This window comes from Euleptes europaea, chromosome 7, assembly GCF_029931775.1.
Source record: "Euleptes europaea isolate rEulEur1 chromosome 7, rEulEur1.hap1, whole genome shotgun sequence".
In the NCBI taxonomy this organism is placed as follows: domain Eukaryota; kingdom Metazoa; phylum Chordata; class Lepidosauria; order Squamata; family Sphaerodactylidae; genus Euleptes; species Euleptes europaea.
This window is the reverse complement of record NC_079318.1, coordinates 9,754,136-9,770,645: the sequence shown is the minus strand read 5'-3', so window position 1 is coordinate 9,770,645 and position 16,510 is coordinate 9,754,136. Positions and strand designations below refer to the sequence as shown.

Here is a 16,510-nt window from a genome sequence, read left to right as displayed (position 1 = left end):
TATAAACATCTTTTAGAAACCAGAACACCTCTATGGATCTCTACACAAGAAATGTTAACATTACGACCACTGAGACCATCTCAATTTGTAACATACCAGGACCTATTGTTATGGGGGGGGGGCAATAAATGTGCCCTAAAGGATCATGAAGACCTAAAAGAACATCTGACTTGGTTTCAATATCATCAGATAAAATCTGTATATATACAGGATATGAAAATAGGTTTTACTAAAGATAAATCAACTTTATAACAAATGTTTTTGGATAACAAAGATCATCTAATTTCAAAGATGTACAAGATGTTGTTTAATATATACAGAACAAGATCAAATCAAACCTACGATGATAACTTGGGCACAGACACTGGGTTATAACATTCCTTTGAATAGATGGGAAAGACTTTGGTCAAGAGATATGAAATATACTTTCACAACCGTTAAGAGAGAATATTTACAAGATGATCTACAGGTGGTATTTGACATCAAAAAAGTTAGCTAAAATGTATAGAACAATGTCACCAAATTGCTGGAAATGTCAAGATGAGATTGGTTCTTTTCATCATGTATGGTGGCTATGTGAAAAAGCTAAGAACTTTTGGGATATGATTTATAATGAATTAAGACTGATAATACAACAAAACATCCCTAAAACTCCGGAAATGATGTTGTTAAGTATCATACCGGAATCTATACTGACTCAGAGATCTTTTTTGATATATGCCACTACAGCTGCAAGATTGGTTTATGCAGCAAAATGGAAATTGTCTGAGACACCGGATAAGATGGACTGGATTAATAAAATGTTGGAACTAGCAGAAATGGCTAAACTTACTGCATTAGTAAATCAAAAGGAGAATATGGAATTTGTGGGAGAATGGGAGGCATGGATAACATACTGTGTAAATGAATTTAACTTGGGAAATATAAAAGGTTATGTTTTGATCTAATTCAACTGATTAAACTAGAAATAATGTTAATATTCAGATTTTAAGTCGAAAAGATATGTAATTAAATTTATAAATGAAATGCTATAATGAATTAGAATTTAAATACAAAGGGGAGAACAGAGATCAGATAGAAGAGGGGAGAGGGGAAGTCAACAAGTTAGAATTTATATTGTTTAGATAAATATTGTTTATGGTGTACAATTATGTTAAATTGAATGATGGAACTGAATGTGATTTAAGTAGAAAATAAAAAAAATATTAAAAAAAAAACAATGCAGGAGAGGCTGATTCTTAAGAGGTTCATAGGTGTTCAATAACCACTACCTCCCTTGCTGGTCTTCTTCAAAGTACAGTCTAAGCAGCTGCATTCTGGTAAAAACAGAAAATAGCACTTAAAGCAGGGGTGGGGTGGCTCGGGGGCCATTCTTGGGGCTTGGTCGGCTAATTTTTAAGTTGATAATTTTGTATGGCCCGCGAATGATGTTATAAATATCCAAATGGCCCTTGGTGGAAAAAAGGTTCCCCACCCCTGACTTAAAGGAATCATGGAAGTACTGACAATTTTACCTCAAGAGACAGAAAAAAGTGAAAATTCACAATTGCCACAAGCTTTGTAATTATGTTGTTACAGGATTCAAAGACAACTGAACACATTTACCAGCTTCAGATACTTCAGGCTGAAACTTGTGATGAGGGAGCTTCTCCAATTCTCAGACTGTATTTCCTAGCCCCACTGCATTGTTTTCTTAGAGATCTTTTTCTGTTTGATTCAATTGTTTCAAAAAGATTTTATGAAAAACTATGAAAAACTCACAATTTGTGGCCAATTAGTATTGGTAAATTATTGTTTGCAATGACAACGACGTAATATGTACAATAATATTTTGTTTACAGTGACAAAAACACAATGTATACAATAGATAGGACAGGAATCCGGATGATTTTCTGTTTCGGCAGTAGTCTTCTTCAGCTTGAGCCAATTAACGTTACACTGTGCACACTGTAATAAATTATAAAAACTCAATCAATTACGACACAGCTGTGTTTTTGTAGGGCCTAGAACAGGGGTGTCAAATATAAGGCCTGGGGACCTGGATCCAGCCCCTTGAGAGCTCTAATCCGGCCCACAAGCCACCACCACCCCTCGATCTGGGCTCGCAAGGCATGGCCTGGCCCGACCTGACCAAGTGACATTTATGTCATATCCGGCCCTCATAATAATTGAGTTTGACACACCGGGCTTAGAGGCTTTCCTTGTCTCCACTCACCCTGCAAACCCTCCCTTTTCTCAAACTTGCCCACACTGGCATGGACAATGAATAGAAACCTTCCTACAACATAAACCCCAAAGCTTAAAGGTTTCAATGATCCTCCAATACCCTTGGAAACAGGAGTAATTTAATTCTTAGAGCTTCCCAACTCAAATAGAATGAGCTACACTTCTCATGCTTTCAGGAGACAAAGGTGGAAACCATACAGGTATTAAGCTTAATGCTTCTACTGCCATAGGATAAGTTTGGGGAAATAGGCTGGTAGCATTGAAGAAGTGGCAGTACATTCCATCACTTGTTGAACAAGAGCATCTACAAGAGTGTCTGGGTGTTGCAGCATATCAATTTCCACAGTGAAATAGGTTCCATTCATAAGAGTACCATACATAAGAAACTGGAGATGCTTACAGCAGAATTTGGCTAGATATAAAAGACAAAAGCATCTCACCTTTCGAGGGGGTGGTCCATGGTCATCCAAATAAGTGGAATTTCCTAGAGGAGGGTTGAAGAAAAAAAGTGCTAGGAATTAGTGACAAACACAGGACCGTAAGAATGCAACAATGGCTTAGATAAAACCAAGGAAGTACAATGACTATTTACTTAACATATGAGTAGAGATTTACTTAACCCTTAATCTTCATAAACAAAGACTGGATTTAGGAATACTTAAATCAGGGGTGGGGAATCTCCGGCCCGCGGGCCATTTAAGGCCTGCAACATCACTTGTAGCGGCCAGCGGACTCTCCCGCAGAAGTCACCGCCGCTGCCATCGTTGCTGTTGGAGGCGGGAAGCCTTCAGCCCGGCTGTTCTGGGCCACACGAGTGTGTGGGGAAGCTGGATGCCTTCAGCCCAGCTGCGTATGTGTGGTGGTGGTGGAGAGAAGTCGGAAGCCTTCAGCCGCATGTTTGTGAGCGTGACAGAGAGAGCACGAGAGAGAAAGAGAAGCAGGAAGCCTTCAGCCCGGCTGCAAGAGCACACACGTGTGTGTGTGTGTGTGTGTGTGTGTGTGTCTGTGAGAGAGAGAGAGAGAGAGAGAGAGAGAGAGAGAGAGAGCCGGGCCGTGTGTGTGTGAGAAAGAGAAGCCGAGCCGTGTGTGTGTGTGTGTGTGTGTGTGTGAGAGAGAGAGAGAGAGAGAGAGAGAGAGAGAGAGATGCCAGGCCGTGTGTGTGTGTGAGATAGAGAGAGAGATAGAAGCCGGAAGCCTTCAGCCTGGCTGTGTGTGTGTGTGTGTGTGTGTGTGTGTGTGTGTGTGTATGTGTGTGTGTGAGAGAGAGAGAGACAGACAGAGAAGCTGGGCTGCGTGTTGGTGTGTGTGTGCGTGAGAGAGAGAAGCTGGAAGCCTTCAGCTCAGCTGCACATGTGTGTGTGTGTCTGTGTGTGTGAGAGAGAAGCCGGAAGCCTTCAGCCCGGCTTCATGCGCATGTTTGTGTGTGTGAGAGAGATAGATAGAAGCAGGAAGCCTTCAGCCTGGCTTCGTGTGTGTGTGTGTGTATGTGTGTGTGAGAGAGAGAGAGATAGAAGCCGGAAGCCTTCAGCACGGCTGCGCACGTGCGTGTGTGTGAGAGAGAGATAGACGCCTTCAGCCTGGCTTCGTGTGTGTGTGAGAGAGAGAGATAGAAGCCTTCAGCCCGTGTGTGTGTGTGTGAGAGAGAGAGAGAGAGAGAGAGAAGCCGGAAGCCTTCAGCCTGGCTGTGTGTGTGTGTGTGTGTGTGTGTGTGTGTGTGAGAGAGAGAGAGAGAGAGAGAGAGAGAGAGAGAGAAGTCGGGCTGATGTTTGTTTGTTTGTGTGTGTGTGTGAGAGAGAGAGAGAGAGAGAAAGAGAGAGAGAGAGAAGCCAGAAGCCTTCAGCCCGGCTGCGTGCATGTGTGTGTGTGTGTGTGTGAGAGAGAGAGAGAGAGAGAGAAAGAGAGAGAGAGAGAGAGAGAGAGAGAGAGAGAGAGAGAGAGAGAGAGAGAGAGAGAGAGAGAGAAGACGGAAGCCCGGCTTCACACATGTGTGTGTCTGTGTGTGTGACACAGAAGCCGGAAGCCTTCAGCTCGGCTTCATGAACGTACGTGTTTGTGTGTGTGTGAGAGAGAGAGAATCCGGAAGCCCTCAGCCCGGCTGTATGTGTGTGAGAGAGAAGCCGGAAGCCTTCAGCCTGGCTTCGCGTGTGCGTGTGTGTGAGAGAGAGATAGAAGCCGGGCTGAAGGCTTCAATTGGATATAATGGGAGCCAGGAATGCCAACTGACTTGCATGGGTTCCACTGAAATACATTACAGCACAAAAAAGTTGCAATGAAAATGCGGAATGGATTTTGGATTAAGATTCCTGGGCCCAGATAGACTGCTCTGGGACTCAAATGATGGCACTATGGTCCCGGGGAGTAGCATGAGTGTTCTGGGAGTAGCAGAAGTGTTCTGGAACTGGAATGACAGCCTGGGCTTGGAATGGCAGCTCCCAGAACAGAATGATGGCCCTTGGGAGTAGCACAAGTGTTCTGGGCCTGGAATAACAGCCCCAAGAGTGGAATGATGACCCATAGGAATAGCATGAGTGTTTTGTGACTGGAATGACAGCCCCCAAAATGGAATGGCGGCCCCTGGGAATAGATGGTGCCTGGGGGTAGCAGACGTGTTCTGAACTGGAATGACAGATCCCAGAGTAGAATGACGGCCTCTTTGACTGAAATCAGTGTAAGGTATTTCATTCCACTCAAAGCTTTATGATTACAGGTGCAGAATACTGATTTCAATCACAGGGGCTGCCATTCCAATCCTAGAACTTTTCTCCTTCTCCCAAGGACCATCATTCCTCTCTAGAACTTGTTGTTCTAGTCCAAGAACACTTCTGCTACTCCTAGGGGGCATCATTCCACTCTGGGGGTTGTCATTCCAGGCCCAAAAAATTTCTCTTACACCAAGGGGAGGTTATTGCACTTTGGGACCTGTCATTCCAGTTGCATAACACTTCTACTGTTCCCAGGGGCCGTCATTCTACTATTAGACATGGCATGTTTAGTCTGCACTGGTAAAGACTAGGAATTCAGGTACCTCTGACTGTACCTTTGATAGTGAAAACTGACACAGAGCTTAGATGGCTCAGTGCTACTTGGTGAAGCTCCAGGATATGTGCACAAAAAAGACTGAGATTTTCTGACACATTGTACTTCTAGGATTAACAAAATGTGACAATACATTTTGAGGTAATTTTAAATTGCAGATTTATGATGAAATTGTGAGGAAATTACTTTTTAAAATACAATTCAAAATCTAGCCATGACTTTTAGTCTTAATAAATAGGGCATTTTCCTATTGTTTTGGTTAATTCTTTTTACTGAGATCTAATTTTTACATTCTGAGTATGAACAAAACACCATGCAATCACTTTCTTTTCCTTGTCATAACAAAATACTGTCCAATAGTTAACCAGCCTTTGCACTGGTTTACCTGCAGCATGTACTATAGTGGGGTTTGGAAAAATTATCAGTGAGAACCATTTAAGGATAGTGTTAGACACAAACCTTTAAGGCTAAATTTTAAAAAATTCATCTCTCAGCCTTAATCTAAACTCACTGTGTAATCTTGACTGAGTCACTATAGCTTTTTCCAACCTACCCCGTAGGGTTCTTTTGAGATATTTATTTACTTCATTTGTACCCTGTCTTTCTGCCCAACAGGAATTCAAAATGAGGAAGAGGGCCCAGTTATAGTCTCTTGCCCAGGGCCTTCAAAAACCTGGAGCTGGCCCTGAGAACACACCATTACGAATAAAGGATCCCCAGAAGTTCTCCAGAAGAATTTCTCCTTTGCATGTTGCTCAAATGCTCCCAGGGATGGAGCAAAGTCCATATCCTTGGGAAGGAGTTCATAAGCAGCACTAAGGACAAGGCCCTTCCTTGTCACTAGGTGGATCTCTGGGAAAGGCTGCAGTTGGCAAATCAGTCTACAGTGATAAAATATATTCCAAGCCACTGCTGTCAACTGAGCATCTAAAAGCAGTACCTAAGAGCATGCCCAAACAGCAGGCCTGAGTCTTAAGGGAAAATGCAATACTACACAACACAGGCTGAATAAATTCTGCAAGATCAGATGTATTCCCAAATAATAATATTTTTATCTTCTCTGGATTACGTTTAAACTTGGTCACCCTCATTCAGTCCATTATTGGTCTCAAATGAAGGTTCAGAACTACTTCCCAGAATCTGATAAAAAGGGGAGAAAGAGTGGCATGTCATCAATGTACCGGCATCACTGCACACCAAATCTCCCCCTAAAGTTTGATGTTGGTGTCAAACAGCAGGATACAAAATAAACCCTATGTGGTACCCTATGGACTAAACAGTGGAGGCACAGGCTCTGAACACCACCCTCTGACACCCAGGAAAGAATCAAACAGTGTCGAACATCTTTTCTCAGGCCCATCCTGGCCAGACAATTCAGAAAGTCACTATAGTTTATGAGATCCACCAACAGGGTCAAGATAACAAAGGGGCATTTCCCTGTTGATTTGCAGTGCAGTCCAATCACTAATGTCACCAAAGCAGTTTCAATTTCAGAACTGAATCTGAAGCCAGGATATGTTGGGTGCACCTAGCTACCTTGACTGAAGAGTGGGAGCTGACTAGTATTTGGGGAAAAAAATGGGGCAAGAGCTTTCTTGGGCAAGAAACATGAACTATGCTGCAACCTCAAATAAAAACTTCCATTAAATGTACAGAAGATGAGATGTTTACAGTTCCTACACAGTACTGATAATCTAATTGAATGCTTAAGTGAATTGCCGGTAACAATACAATTTTTCTTGGACACAGCTCTTCTTCAAAGCTATAAAATGTATTAGCTATTACTCTTAAGTAAGAGCTCTCATATTACCCGTTTTATAAGTAACCATTTTTCCTTGCATCACTAATTCTTTTAGAATTTCTGTTCCTTAGGCTGGCAGCTTTTTTTTTTTTTTTTTGGAAGGGGAAAAAAATGTGGCATACATAATTCCAAGATTGCATTCAACTGAACAGGTTATTTAACACTATTTAAAGTGACAATTTCATAATACCCAAATGGGAATATCATGACATATATACAAAAATGTTATACAAAATATAATGTTAAACTAATGTAGATCAGAATCATTGTATTTTAAAAGAATCGTTAACCACTTTGCACCTTGATGCTCTCACAAATATATTTAAGCAACTTTTTAAAAGGTTTCCAGTTTTGCTTAATCAGTTTTATGCTTTAGGTTTTGTAGCCCAACCCTTTATTTAATTATTTTGCATTTCTCCCTATTTCCCACACAGGCATAAATAACCCTATTCTCTCCTGCAGCCAAATTTTCCCCCTTATCACTTTTGTAATACTTTTTCCTTCCCCCCTCCTTTTCCTATATTTAATAGCCATTGGCTATTCATCTGCCATTTCACACTTTAAAGAAGGGGGAAATGAAAATGTAATTTTTCCTTGAGGTTATAAAGAGAAAAGTTGCCATATCTCTCACACAATTGTCAGCAGATAACGCAGTATCCGCTTTGCAGAAGGTGTCTTTAGGAGATAATACAAACAACATTTTGTGGAAGAGAATAGCACAGGAATGTGCAATCAAAAGGTAGATTTAAGATACATAGGACAGGGTCAAACAGAAGTCAAGGAGTTAAATATCAAGAACTGCAATCAAAGACCCACAAAAGTGGCTTAGAGACAATTTAAGGACTACAGACAAATTATGACACCACAGGAATAGTATGGCCCTTCTAAAAGGTGGTGAGGGAGGAGGTCATGGTGGTGGAACAGGAGTTATGTTGTCAACCTTTCTCAGGAGACCTCCCATTTTCAAATATTCTTTGACAGCACTCTCTGGGAAACAGAAAACACGTGAATGCTCTATATAACAAGTCATTATTTATCTCCTTCTTGTATTTATCCATTATTATGAGATGTGAAGAATAAATCTGAAAACTCATATTTGAAGTTGGCAGTTTGAGAAGTTCTTGAAGTAAAGAAGGAGAATCACAGGACGGGAACAGGAAGCCTTGAAAGGAAAACAAGAGGAAGATTTATAAGAGCAAAGATCACAGGACGCAGAAAGACATAAGATTTTATGTATGGTTGGATAAGAAGATTTTAAAACTCTAGAGGAATCTATAAAAACATAAAAGGTATTGCGATCAGTAGTCTTAGTCATCTCAGCAGCAGAGTGATGAACAATAAAAAACTTACAGTGGCAAGTTTTAAAAGTATGCATGTAAAAATCAAGAGTTGGCGTAACACAATAACCAGAGTTTTGGCAACAATATTTAAGAGAAAGAAGAAAAATTTTCATGAAGAAACGGCAAATCTTGCTGAAGGTCTAAATCTAAGGTAGTTAAAGAGGACAAATGTTTTAAACAGATACCTAGAAGACAGGAAAGACAGCACTAAAATTAATATACATTGAAAATGAATATAGATTCTGTGGTTTAAAATAGCTAAAGTTGAGTCTACATTTTTCTAATTATCTAGGTTTCTAGAGATGTGAAGACTGGCTTGTGGATGGGTGGGTGAAAGAAGGCCATAAGCACTTTCAGATTACAGTTTATACAGGAAACACTTTTAAGACTGTTTGGGGAAATCACACAACTTTTAGCTATATGTATTTGAGTTTCCTCTGCGTGGATAGTTTTTGTTAAAATATAAAGAGTTCCCAGTGAGCAAAAAACCCCTTAGACAGAAAGATATGCATGTGTCAACTACTATTAAAAAGTACACTGAGGTTGCTGTTTTTCTGCCTTTTTTTAAAGTGTGTGATGCAGGAGGGGGGGAGCCTGTGAAATCTGCGTTGTTCCTAAAAAGTTGTTCCTTTCTCTGTGTTGTTCCTACAAAGTTCCAACTCAAAAGCTATGGACCTCATATACTCTAGCCTAGAACATAGACATAACTATTTCAGAGACATCTGAATTAAAAACCAGGATGTTAAAATATAGGTTTGGTTTTATTTTAATTTGCTTTTTATATATAGTGTTTGCATGCAGTAATTTTTAAACATTTATTAAATATTTTCCAATAACCAAGATATGCAATGAATCATGTCCAAGGGTGAAGTATTAGTATTTAAAACATACAACCCTGCTGTCTGGCAGGCAGTCAAAAATTGTATTAATAGCCATTCTTCCCAATGTTTGTCTTTTGCTAAGTTTTCCTATTAACCAGCTGTAATTGTCATTAAAAACAAGAATGCTACATAAAGAAGAAACACTCTGAAGAGGAAACAACCCACTGTAATTAAGGCAGTGTAGAGAACACAGCCATTGTTACAGAACTGTTTCTTGCTTTGTTTCAAGTATTCTTTCCCCATTCTGTTTAAAAATATGAATTCATTATCAGTCAAAACAATACAAGTAAACAGGCCCATGAACATGTCTGCACATAGAGTACAAACACAGCTACCTTTTTAGGATATTGATATATTTAAAAATATGAAATAATGTTTTTTCAGGATTTATCTAAACATTTCTGTAAAGATTTATGCATTCTGTCTTAGATCATCATATGTTCAGAGATTAGATTCTTATGGAGCATTTGTTTTACACATCTAAACCGTAAGCAGAAAGCAGGCATCGCAACACATGGGAATGCTAGTTTCAGGCTCCGGGACAAATCCCACAAGAAGGGGTCCCCTACAGCCCAACTGTCAATCTAGGGTTTACACTATGTGGGGATTGGATAGCAGGGCACTAATACCTACTTTAATTATATTGCTCACATGGCCAATTTGGCCCTGAATAACGTCACGCAGCAGGACACTAATGAGGAATCTCCCTTCCTCCTAAAAGATCTTGACTTTGTTGCTCGTCTCTTTCCATTCTGTATTTGTCAGTTTTATTAGCCCCCAGAACTGCGAAGACCACTAAATATGGTGCTCTCACTGATGCAACTCTCTCATGCATTTGTATTGTGCACACACACACACGCAAACACTTCATATATACCAAAACCTGGCAGCAATGCCTTTCAATAGGCAAATGGATTTTAAGAAGGGAACTGAACAGACACAATTTGAGAAATATTTCCATCTTTCATTTTTGACTTTGAGTTTGGTATTTTGAAAACAGCTATTTAAAAGGGCAAGGCTGAAGAAATGTATTTGTGTTATTTTACCCAGCCTTTGGCTCAGGGCAGCCAATAAAACACTACTCAGACTGAAGCAATTCCATGTAAAATAAAAGCTAGGGTGAGGGAAGACAAAAGATAATGAAGCAACGATGGAATATGCAAACTTGTGAATCAGAGACCCTTCATAAATGAAAACTAAGAGAAAAAAATGGGAGACTCCAAAGTTAGTTTAATAATTTGTTAATCCTATTAAGGAACCTATATTCATAGTTAAATTGTGGAACTCCCTGCCCCAGGATGTGGTGATGGCTGCTAACTTGGAAGGCTTTAAGAGGGGAGTAGACATTTTCATGGAGGATAGGGCTCTCCATGGCTACTAGTCAAAATGAATACTAGCCATGATGCATACCTATTCTCTGTAGTGTCAGAAGAGCATGCCTATTCTATTAGGTGCCGTGGAACACAGGCAAGATAATGCTGCTGCAGTTGTCTTTTTTTGGGATTCCTGGAGGCACCTGGTTGGCCACGGTGTGAACAAACTGCTGGACTTGATGGGCCTTGGTCTGATCTAGCATGGCCTTTCTTATTTATGTTCATTTCTGCAACACACATTAACAAACAGGAATAACTTGACACTACATATCCCAGCTCTACTTAAGGTTATGCATGGCTGGGCCTCGCATTTCTCTGTAATGGCCACACATCTGTAGAACTCTCTCTACATGGAGGACCATCAAGCAGCTACACTTGGAAGTTCCAGGCATCATGGGAAGGCATTATTTTTCTACCATGCTTTAGTGTTGGCATGTATCTTAGCTCCTGGATCTTTACTGAATTACAGAGATACATGTGCTGTGCTTTTATTGATGTATGTGTGTAGGGTTGCCAGCCTCCAGGCACTAGCTAGAGATCTCCTGCTATTACAACTGATCTCCAGCCGATAGAGATCAGTTCACCTGGGGGAAATGGCCACTTTGGCAATTGGACTCTATGGCATTGAAGTCCCTCCCTTCCCCAAACCCCGCCCTCCTCAGGCTCCACCCCCAAAACCTCTCGCCAGTAGCAAAGAGAGACCTGGTAACTCTATATGTTTGTCTACTTGCTTTAGTTACTATTCTTTGCTGTTTTGATGCATTTATTCTTGTCCATTGCACATTACCTTTAAATGTATTTTTATTAAAATCTTGGGAGGGGGGAATCCTCACACACCAAGGAGTTCAGTTTCCCTAGTGTCTCTGTATTTTAGAATTTTTTCACCATATTCCTCCTGCTTCTTTTGCCTCTCCGTGTAGCTTCTAGACCTCAGTATGCATACTTAAGAAGATGAGGATAAAATTAATCGATCTATTGTATTTTTCCTGCCTTTCCTTGAGGGAACATAGAGACAGGATCTTGAGAGACAGGATCAAATGAGAGATAGTGACTTACACATGGTCATAGGGTTGCCAGGTCCACCCCTCCTCTGGCGGGAGGCTTTTGGGGCAGAGTTGAGGGGATCGCGTGTGTCACTTCCGGTTTACACCCGGAAGTGCCGCAGCACGAGGGGCCTTTTACCACTCAAACTTCATGGTAGAGTGGAGATCTGAACCAGCATGTCCGTGGTCCAAGCCTGACACTTTAACCACTACACAATATTTGGTGTTTCCTTTCCATGGGTTTTGTGGGTCTCCATTCATAAGTATGCGTAAACAAGGGAAAGGATTACATCCTTTATTAAAGTGAATTGGAACACCTGTGAACTCAAGCTCCACTGATTTTACTTAGATACCAAGAACACAGAGACTTTTTAAGGATGTGTTTGTAGCAACAGTAATCTACCTTGAGTCCCTGTGAAAAAGTTGGACTATAAATAACAAACAAATAAACGAACAATGGCTATGTGGAAAAGCAGTTCTGGGATATTTACCTTAAATGGTACAAAATATTCCTACCACTGAGAAATCAGAGAAGTAATTGGATAAAAGAGTAAAAGTCCACAACTAAAATACTGGCTGCATTTAGACATCATGATCAATAGGTTTTGTCCATGTCAGGCACAAATGCAACCTCCTGCTGTTCTTGCATGCTCCTTCCCACCTTCCTTCATGCATAAAGCACTTCTGAAAATTTCCATGTTTGGGAAGCCTGAATTTAATGCAGCTGCCATGGGTGAATTAGATGTTAGAATTACACGGACATTTAGGGCCCAGTTTGTGGAAGGGAAACAAATTCCAGTTTGCTCAGGTGCCTGCATTCGGATGTCAAATTCACTAAAGCTTGAGTCCAGGCTTCCATGACATGGAATCCTTCAGTCATAATTTGCATGAAAGTGGTGGGGAGCATGTGAGCATGACAACTAGCCATGTCCTGCTGGTCAAAGACAACCCTTTTGTTGTGACATCTGTGAGCCACTGATTCCAGCTACAAACTTGCCCAAAAAACTTGCAAGGGCAGCACAAATACTTCTCATGGGAGAAAGCCAAAAACTTGCAATAGTATGCAACATTGCTGTAATTGCGTATAGCATTTCTATGACACCTCTCCAGGGAACCTGCTCAATGAGGCTTACAAGCAAAATATGATAAAAATAATGACAGAAAAAAATTAAAACTATTAACGCAGCATTTTAAGAAAACATTAACATCCAGCCACATTGAAAGTGCAGCATGAAACATTAACAGTTTCAACAAAAAAAAGAGTCCCATGAGATCAACCCTTAATTAAACGCCTGTCTAAAAATGAATGTTTTAGCGTGGCTCCCAGAAGAGACTATAGTCTGATCTGGAGAATCGGGTTTGATTCCCCACGCTTCCACATGAGCGGTGGAGGCTAATCTGGTGAACCGGATTTGTTTCCCCACTCCTACACATGAAGCCAGCTGGGTGACCTTGGGCTAGTCACACTTTCTCAGCCTCACCTACCTCACAGGGTGTCTGTTGGGGGGAGGGGGAGGGAAAGTGATTGTAAGCTGGTTTGATTCTTCCTTAAGTGGTACAGAAAGTCAGCATATAAAAACCAACTCTTCTTCTTCATTACTTTCTCCAGTCACCCAACTCAGTTGTTAATGAGAAAAAGAGCTGAGTGTCATCCATTATTGGTGGCTTTTCATTCCAAATCCCCTAATTATCTCACCTAGCATTGTGTGTGTAAAGTGCCGTCAAGTCGCAGCCGACTTACGGCAACCCCTTTTGGGGTTTTCATGGCAAGAGACTAACAGAGGTGGTTTGCCAGTGCCTTCCTCTGCACAGCAACCCTGGTATTCCTTGGTGGTCTCCCGTCCAAATACTAGCCAGGGCTGACCCTGCTTAGCTTCTGAGATCTGACGAGATCAGGTTACCCTGGGCCATCCAGGTCAGGGCTACCTAGCATTAGTCAGCTAAAAATTCACTTATGTTTTGTTTAAATCCCCAGTTTTGGCCCATAGGAAGTTCACATGGATTAAAAAATCCTTTCTTCAAAGACATCTGCAGGCTGCTTTTTGTAACACTGAGTTTACCAGATGTTTTGGGATGCATCTGCATTTAACTCCTTGTTTCCTACTGCTGACAATTAGCCTTGTGGGAAACAAAAGTTGCACATTGAACTTGTAGATACATCATTTTAGATCTGTCCAACTGGGCCAACACTTGATTAATATACCCACCCTCAAAAGTGCCTATTCAGCAGCCTTACTAAAATTGACCCAACCATTTTAGAAGAGACTCAAACCTTTCTAAACAACTGCTTTACAGCAGTTTTGAAATCTGACAATATCGCAGTTCCCAAAGAGTAACACGCTCATTAGAAAAATGCAATTCTTTCCCTGTTAGCAATACCAATGAGATGAGAAATGCTGTCAGCTACTGGCTTGGATCCCATGATGGACAAGTGGAAATATTAATGGACTTAACATAATTCTGCAGACGCAAGATCTTGTGCAACACCTAGCACTTTTCTCCCTATTTATTACAGTGTTCAAGATGGTTGTACAAGTTGTTCCACAAGTAGAAATGAAAGTGGAGATACTTTGCATCTGACAGTGCAAGTGGCTACCACAATCTTTAACTTGCATTTCCACTTGCTCAAGAGATCTAGTACAAGTAGATATTTTGCAGTAGATTGAACCCCATATCTATGACACTGTTGATGAGTGTCCCTATCTCATGTTACAATCTCTCTACCATCATCTCTCCCTTGCAAAGGTTAATTTGCATAAAAACTGAAATTGGCCACTGTACTTTTAGAATTCCATCTTCAGATTTTGTCTTGTGATTTTAGCTAGCTTTGCTGATGGAAGTATAATTAACCATGGGATTCACCACACTTCACCAGACTAGTCCCTTTCTGCCCTCACACAAATTATCTATGAGCAGACTGAACACGCATTTTCCTAGGTGCTGAAGTACACATAATCTTTTCCTTTTAAAAAGGGAGATGAGGAAAGCCAGCCGCCACCACCCCCCTTCACTACTCCATCTCTCAGCTTTTGTTCACCCATAGGAAAAAGTCAGGTGCAAAGTGTCTGAGAGTACAAGTCTAATTCTTATTAGGGGAAGTCTCTATTGCTTTGAATTGTCACTGGCGTTTACACACACCCCCCTTCCTATTTGTTACTGTTTAATCCTTTCCTTCCTGTTTGTTGGTACTGAAGTACTCTTTTAACTCCCATTACATTTTACAGTGAAGTTAGTTAACTGCAATGATTATCAACAATTAACTGGGGATAAGGATACCACTGATCATCTACTGAACAGTCAATGACACCTGAAGTTCTCCATTTTTTTTAGGTTAGTGAAGACTTCATTCCACTTACCCACATGATTCCACTGCCATATTCCTTATAAAGGAAGAAAGTTAGTGAATTTAATGGGGGACCTGCATGCCACAAATGTTTCTACCAATTTCCTTTTTATCCTCTGCTCTAATTTAAGTGGCCAAGTTGGTACACATTAGAAAATGGTCACAAAAATAAAAGAGTTGGTTTTAATACCCCAATTTTAACTACCTTTAAGGAGTCAAACAGAGATTAGACACTTTAATTACTAATAATTTAGCAGACTGCACCCCATGTTTTCCCCCATGTTCAACTACCTCCTGGGAGCAGCATGTTGTGGAGATCAGTGGGCTGGAGTTGGAGTAGGGAGGCAGGAAAATCCCATTCTACAATTGGAAAATTTAGTATGGATCCAATCCAAACAATAATGGAACAACTAGAATATGAAAATAAAAAACCTACATACCTTCCACTTGACAATAAACTACTTCGTTTTTTACTTGGGGAGCATGCAAACTACCAGAGAAGGCCACATAGCATCATCTGGAAACACTGAGTCGTGTTAGTGACTTAAAACAAATGCATCCAGTAAGAAAAGGGGAGAGGCTGGGGCTCAGTGGTAAAGCATTTGCTTGGCATGCAGAAGGTCCCAGGTTCAATCCCCGGTATCTCCAGTTAAAGGGACTAGGCAAGTAGGTGATGTGAAAGACCTCTGACTGAGACCCTGGAGAGCCACTGCCAGTCTGAGTAGTCAATACTGACTTTGATGGACCAAGGGTCTGATTCATTATAAGGCAGCTTCACGTGTTCAAAAGCAGTCCATTTTATTAGAATGCCAAAGAACTAATACACACTGGATCTGGCCTTATACAAAAGAAATGCCATCATGATGACTATTTAAAAACTTAAACTTTGAACTTCAAGTAAAAATGAGAAATCTCTCCATTTTCTACATAAAGATTGGAAGCAGGTAATCCTCATACTGTAGATATGGTCATTTGTATGCACTGGCCAGTTCTCACAATGGAGGGATGTGAGCAGTGGAGTCCCTCAGGGATCTGTGTTGGGACCAGCACTTTTCAACCTGTTTATCAGTGGTTCTTGTTGGTTATCTGGGCTGTGTGACCATGGTCTTGGTATTTTCTTTCCTGACGTTTCACCAGCAGCTGTGGCAGGCATCTTCAGAGGAGTAACACTGAAGGACAGTGACACCTTCAGTGTTACTCCTCTGAAGATGCCTGCCACAGCTGCTGGCGAAAAGTCAGGAAAGAAAATACCAAGACCACGGTCAAACAGCCCGGATAACCTACAAGAACCAATGAACTCTGACGGTGAAAGCCTTCGACAATATTTTGTTCACAGTGACTTGGAACTGGGGGTGAACAGCAAGGTGGCCAAGTTTGCAGATGACATCAAATTATTTAGGGTGGTTAAAACAAAATCAGACTGTGAAGAGCTCCAAAAGGATCAAACTGAAGGAATGGGCAATAAAA

The 16,510-nt window shown here is 40.9% G+C and overlaps 1 protein-coding gene across 1 annotated transcript in view; it reads right to left on the bottom strand.

Moving 5' to 3' along the window:
* The window catches only part of UST (uronyl 2-sulfotransferase), a 160,943-nt gene that overhangs the window by 121,949 nt on the left and 22,484 nt on the right, over window positions 1-16,510 (bottom strand). The window contains exon 2 of the mRNA XM_056852620.1: window positions 2,667-2,737. Coding sequence (XP_056708598.1) covers window positions 2,667-2,737 — 71 coding nt within the window. The remainder of the gene's footprint in view (window positions 1-2,666; window positions 2,738-16,510) is intronic.